At 47.0% G+C, this 6,884-nt stretch overlaps 1 protein-coding gene across 1 annotated transcript; it reads left to right on the top strand.

The window, feature by feature from the left end:
- Positions 1-392: 392 nt before the first annotated feature.
- LOC120994010 (protein kinase C delta type-like) lies at positions 393-2,062 on the top strand. The gene is made up of 7 exons (XM_040422470.1): positions 393-436; positions 566-657; positions 783-984; positions 1,107-1,298; positions 1,422-1,550; positions 1,644-1,810; positions 1,996-2,062. The coding sequence occupies exons 2-7, from the start codon at positions 584-586 to the stop codon at positions 2,060-2,062; spliced, it is 831 nt and encodes a 276-aa protein (XP_040278404.1). The 5' UTR covers positions 393-436; positions 566-583.
- The last annotated feature ends 4,822 nt before the right edge of the window (positions 2,063-6,884 follow it).

Here is a 6,884-nt window from a genome sequence, read left to right as displayed (position 1 = left end):
GGGTGTGTGTGAGTGTGCGTCCCCCCCCCCCCCCCCCTCTTCCTTGACCCTCCGGCCCCCCCCACCCCCATATTATACATGTAATGGAGGCATGGAGCGCTCTGATGGGGCCCGAAATTGCCACTGTACTTCATGCGCAACTGCGACCCCTGCGACCCTGGTATGTACGCCACTGACTCTAGGGATATCAACGCTTCATGTCTTCTCATCAGGTCTCATGGCAGGACAGGCCTTTCTTCCAGTTCTAATGCTCTGTCTCCTACAGGTCATGCTGGCCACACATCCCGCCTGCCAACAACAACTGGCAGTGAAGCTGGTGAAGAAGAGGGTCCTGCTTCAGGACTTTAAAGACACTGTCCTGATTGAGCGACAGGTCCTGGAGGTGACTGGGAAGAGTCCATTGTTTACCCATGCTTATGCCACCTTCCAGACCAAGGTAAGAGTCTGATCCATTATCAAGGCTTAATTAATGGGTTAGCTCTACCCGATCCCAACTGAGGAGGCTGCAGGACCTTTACTATAATATTTTAGAAACCTGGATCATATTTTCTGTCTTTTATCATAGGACTATGCCTTCTTCATCATGGAGTTTCTTAGCGGAGGAGATCTAAGTGGCCTCATGAGAGCCAACGCCCTATTCACCATTCCAGTCACCAGGTAAGACAGAACATGGATATATTATATAAAACTGACGATTGCTGTCAGGAACATGCAGCTTTGTGTCATTATTAGTCTGGTAGTTTAATGGGTGAAATGATGATATTTTTTCTTTTTGCCATCAGATTTATGGCAGCTGAGATCATCTGTGGGCTGCAGTTTCTCCACACCAGAGGCATCATACACAGGGACATAAAACCAGCCAATATCTTAATGAACAGCGCCGGTCACTTGAAGATCGCCGATTTTGGTCTTGCCGTGATGAACATCTTTGGGGATAAGAAGATCTCAGAATATGCCGGAACTCTTAGATACATGGCTCCTGAGGTGAGGAATCATCGACTGCACATGCTACTGAGCTGTTTCTTTCTACAGGGCTGGACAGCTGCATGACTTCTGCTGGCCTGGACAATGTTCTAACTCTTATTGTCTGCTGGATGTTTTCACAGATTCTTCTACGGAAGCCCTACAACACGGCAGTGGACTGGTTCTCAGCTGGTGTGATGATATATGAGATGGCTACTGGCAAATATCCATTCAATGCCGGTATACTGCCTGAAACAATCGAAAAGTCACTGATCAATGATGTTCCCACCTACCCAAAAGGCCTCAACCCCCAAGCTAGAGACCTTATAGTGGGGGTGAGTAGAAAGACACATAGCAGTAATACAGCGGCTAAATATTATGAAAATGAGGACATTGAAAATCAGGGATAGCATTGCAACATGTGATGGAATGAATGTCTTTATTCTACATTTTTCCAGCTCTTAAACAAGTCACCAGAGAGTCGCCAGGTAGCGGTAGATAACATCAGGGAACATCCGTTTTTCATGGAAATCAACTGGACAGATATAGAGGGAGCAGGAGCTCGTCCACCATTCCAACTAGGACCAGTAAGTAAATGATTCAGAGAAGATGTGGCTAGTAGTACAGTTCCATTGTGTTCCTTCTTTATCAACACCGCTTTTGGTATGTTCTCTCCATAGCCACCAGTGATGACATTGACAAAAATCGATGACATCCTGTCCTCCACCGAAGCCAATAAGTCACCAATGGCTGAAAGAGATCAACAACTGTTCTGTGGATTCACATTTGCCAATGAGAACTGGCAGGTCGTAAAGCCAATTAAAGAACCTTTCATACGACCACGCAGGTGAGTCATTGTAGCTGAGAGGGGAATACAGATGGGGATTATTGGAGATTCCCTGTGAATCTGTGCAGTGTGGATTCCATTCACTGGCTTATAGTCTGCTCATGGGTGGACAGAGCAAACTTGAAGGTGGTTACCATTTTGCAAGGCTATTTCATTTCCAACCTGTTTTAATTTTTTCTTGGTAGAACGTTTGGCAGATTTGTGAGAGAGACCATCCGCAGGATCTGGTGGAAGATGAAAAACTGGAAGTAAAGAGCTCCACTCTGTATACAGATGTCCCCAGTAGATCAGTGGCTGAAAAACATCATGTTCCAGCAGAGCCTCTTGCTGACATCATAAACAGCAGAAAAACCAACCAACACTTGCTGTCCTTGTATGAGCCTCAGATTCCAAACTCTGACCTCTATCTGCTCTCCTGACTACTCATCGGTACTATGCCACACCAGTCCTTGTTCCTCAGCTTCATTTCCAGCTGCCACTAGAAGTAACCTGAGGGCTGTGACCTGCAGTCTAGCATGCAGCCAAGAAGCTATGGAGTCGATGAAGATTCTTCCAAGAATCAATGACTTGACCGCCAGCGCTTCTAGTCGACAAGTTGCCTCTTGTGCCCAAAGGGAAGGGTGGTCCTTAGGCCATGGTTCCCTAGAGGTTTCCTCCACAGGGGGTTTTTCCTTTCCTGCGTGCCAATGGATCATAACATCGACAAGAAAATGGCGACTTGTTAGACTTTGCCCTCAGTGGAGATCACACCATCCACTAGTGGTACAGAGGGACAGAAAAGGACATCTACCACCAATAAACAGTACCATTCACCATCATGTGGTTGTAGCTTATTTATGTTTTATCCAACAAGTCCCACATGCATATTAGGGCAAGAGCCATCTATGTACTATGGATTGCTATTTATCCTGTAGTTGGGGGAAATCTGAAGGCACTTTCATTGGATGTTGTCTTTTTTAGGTGGTACTCCCCAGTTGCATGCGTTGAATTGTATTTTGTTACTGATGTTCAGTGTAGAAGCTGCATGGAAAAACTCTGCTACAAATCTGTCTTGTTTGCCCAGAGTCTAAAACAGGCTGTAAGGCCCAGACTCCCTGCCCACATATTCAAGCCATTTCTTGGATATCCATGTCAAGACATGGCATGATGAACTGTGTACTTATAGTTAAATAAATTGGAAAACCATCTGAGAAATAAAACCCCCAGAGAGGAGGTTATAGTATCCATTCCCATATTAAAATCAGCCATGCGGGTTTTTAGCTGATGTTTCTGCTCAGTCTGTCCATTTTATAGCCCATGATGAAGCATTGAAATCAGAGCATTAAATAAAAAGCGTAAAAACTTTCAGAAACCGGCAGACAAAAATAAACGTTTAGGTTAGATAGGCTACGCCACCTAACCTCAGCTTGATCCCTGTTCTGTCTGCCCTGGTTTGTAAACAGTCAAAGTACAGTGCAGAGGTAGTCATATAAAAGATTACACCTTCACTGGTTACTAGAGACTAGAAAACCTCAAAGCTTGGGCAAGAGGGTGGATCCAAAGCCCAGCTAAATAGGGAGGCTGATCAGCTCCTTAGTCATCAGCTGGACAGGGAGCAAAAGGGAAGGATTTACTCTGGCAGTGCTGAAAACGAAGTTCCCAGAGTACTAGACCCAATACACAAAGGGAGTGCGGAGCAACGCCTGCACCTGCGCGGGACAGCAGGACAGCGGTGGACTCAGACCACCAGCCTAACAGGTTTCTTTATTGAAGAATTAAAATGCAAACAGTTTAGGACAGGTCATACTTGCAATGGACCAGCTGATGTTACACAGAAATCCAGTATCCTCAGTGTTACGGATATTTTACACTCCAGCTGAGTAAATCCGTACTGCGTCTCCCGAAAACCAAGTAAATCCGAAGGTGTTGTGAATATATAGCTCCCAATCCCCCACAAACAGGATCCAGGACTTCAGAGAACCGGCTGGACGACTGAGCCACAAACCCTGGGCCACCAGCCTTTGGCCAGAGAGCCAGCTTTCTTAGAGAGAGACAGAGAGGAGCGGGGGGAGAGACAGCTAGCTCAAGTCTCAGACCGAAGAAGTCAGTTCTGTGCTTTGCATGTGTTGACTTGTACTGAGTTTCTCCAGTAAAGAAGCACACTGGTTTCCTGCAAACATTGACTCTCTGGAGTTATTTCCCATTGGGGTGCACCATGCCTTACCAGCAGCAACATATGGTGACTAGAGATTGCCTTGCGATTCGCCTGGGCGGTCGTTTCGCGGCGAAGTTTGCGTGTTTCGCGATTCGCCAAACATGCAAATATATGGAGATATTCGCGCCCCCTATATTCTTTTACATTGTGAAGAACTTTTACCCATGACACATCCATCAGGTGGTACAGAACAGCCAATTAAGACGTTTCAGCACATGGACATACCCCTTACCTTATAAGCAAAGTAAATAATATTTTCCAAACCGATTGTGTAACATCCTGAAGTATGTCACTAAACTCTTTGCTACAACATGTTAGGTATATGCATATTGTCATCTGGTATAAGTTTGCATCACTCTCTTCATAATGTGCATTTTCTAGGCCTGTATTGTATATTTGCTGTAATTCTCAATGTACACCAGTAGGTGGCAGCAATATGTAAGCAGACCATGGTTAGTTAATATATCTAGACTGGAATGGACCATTCCAGGATAGGTCCCCTCTTTCTGAGGAGGAGTTGAATGTTCCCACATCCTACTTCAGGGGGAGGAAGGAAAGTTCTAGGCAGTCTGAGCCACCCCCCTGCTGGGGTAGGCTGTGTTAGTAGGAGCTCCCAGAAACAGGGACCCCAAACAAGGTTCCAAGCCTGGGCTGAGGCCCCAGATCAACCTTCCCAGCCTGAGTCACTTACATCAGCTGGTAGACCAGAAAAGCAGCCCTTCACAAGACGTATAGATCTCCAGGAAGAAAACACCATACCCTGCGAGCAGTCCTGTAAGTAAAGATCCTAAGACAAAGAGAAGATAATTACCTCACCTGCTAGTCAGACCCAAACTAAGCAGACTAAAGACAGAGCAGAAGATAGATAACTGCTATATTCTAATAGGCGTATGATCAGATGCGGAATACATATAAATTCCTGCCACATATTGGCAAAACCTGCCTGGACTCTAGACTAACGCTGTAACTTGTATGGATCAAAGTTGCATATCATACCACCAAGTAAAGACAAGTTGGACCCTATTATCTGTGTGGAATCCCATCATTCCTCAGTTACTCCTATTAACCACACTCAATTTTGTTGCATGTGAGCCGGGATACAGGAGTCCAGCCGTACCACAGGTAGGAGACACCGTTGACACTACCATATCTACTATACAGAGACATTATCCCCCTCTGGCATTCCTCACCTGGTACGTGAGCTCATAACATCTTAAAGGGCCCTGCTACAGTACCTGCGCAAGCTGCAACTGGCATCACGAACTTATACACATATAAACTGACCCACTGCATAGCATTCCCACTGACCCAGTGTCCTGCTCTTTGCAATTGTACAATTTTCTTTTTATTTCTGAGCGGTAATTTAACTGGATTGTGAAATCTGCAGCCAATTCTTTGTGCTGTTTTCACCATTTTCAACGTGTGGCTGAGATCCGCGAAAATCTGCAACAAAAAACAGAAAGTAACACGTGGAATTAGTGCAGAAAACACAGAAATCCGGACAGAAATTCATGTGGATTTTCTATTTGTAAGGCCTCCCTCATTCAAACATTTGTATTTGTGGTCCGCACACAATCTGCGGAACCACTCATATCAACCGCCATATGCCGCAGTTGCATAAGACGACATGGTAGGTGGAGTGCCCCATTACAGGACCATGATCCAGGGCCCAATTAATCCAGACTCCAGAGTAACTTTTACAAGTCCCACAGTACTGCCTGCCACCACCAGACCAGCCCTCTGCCCCAGGAGAGTAACGGGCTGGAAGCTGGATCATTGGTCCTGTAATGGGGCACCCCAAGGCAGTGCCACTTCATATACTATAGGGGTGCAGAGCAGATTCTGGGGTCTGGAGTTGTCACATCTGGTCTGGCACCTACCAATAAGGCCCCATTCACACGTCCGCAATTCTGTTCCGCATTTTGCTGAACGGAATTGCGGACCCATTAATTTCTATGGAGCCGCACGATGTGCAGCCTGGACACGGGGATGCGGACCCGGGGACGGAGCTCCGGTGCAGCGTGGCAGTGTGCGGTGAAAGGCTGGCGGCCGAAAAGTACTGCAACTCCGACTTTTTCATTCGGTGGCCTCTCACCGCGCAGTGCTGTGCCGGAGCTCTGGCCCCAACCCCATTATAGTCAATAGGGACGGAGCAGCGGTCCAGCGAAATAGCGGCCGGATAGATCCGACAGGCTGAACAGCCTGCCGGATCCGTCCTGCCGCAAGTGTAAAAGTACCCTTAGTCTGTTATATAAGGGGGGGTGACCCCAGAACTAGAGTGTGCCCCCCAAAAGAAGGAAGGGACGCCCTCCTTATCACTGCTGGCATCTCTTTTTAACTTCAGATCATCAGACTCTCACCTACTAATTACAGCACACACCCTGGCCTGTCGTGTCCACCATCAGACAGGGGAGGGAAGAAAAGAAACCCCAGAACTAGAGTGTCAGTGTGGCCCCCAAGTTGGGGGGCACAATCTAGTTCTGGGGTTTCTTCCCTCCCCTGTCTGATGGTGGACACGACAGGCCAGGGTGTGTGCTGTAAATTTGTAATTAGTGAGAGTCTGATGATCTGAATTCTGAAGTTAAAAAGAGCTGCCTGCAGACCTGCAATGATGAGGAGGGCGCCCCTTGCTTCTCTTGGGGGCCCCACTCTGCAGGCAGCTCTTTTTAACTCCAGAATTCAGATCAAGTATCTCAGAAATCCTAAGTTCTCACTTTCTTTCACTTACTTTTTTTTAGAGCACACGAGTCACTACACTAGTCACAGCAGACTGGAGTGGCACTGGCAGGACTGGAGTGGAGACCAGTTGAGGAGGAGGCAGGAGCACTGAGCAGAGACAGGAGGACCGGTCCAGTACAGCGCAGGCAGGCACAGGCTGGC

The sequence above is a fragment of the Bufo bufo genome, chromosome 3 (genome assembly GCF_905171765.1).
Source record: "Bufo bufo chromosome 3, aBufBuf1.1, whole genome shotgun sequence".
NCBI classification, from domain to species: domain Eukaryota; kingdom Metazoa; phylum Chordata; class Amphibia; order Anura; family Bufonidae; genus Bufo; species Bufo bufo.
Note: the sequence above shows the minus strand (reverse complement) of the source record. Positions and strands in the feature narration are given on the sequence as shown.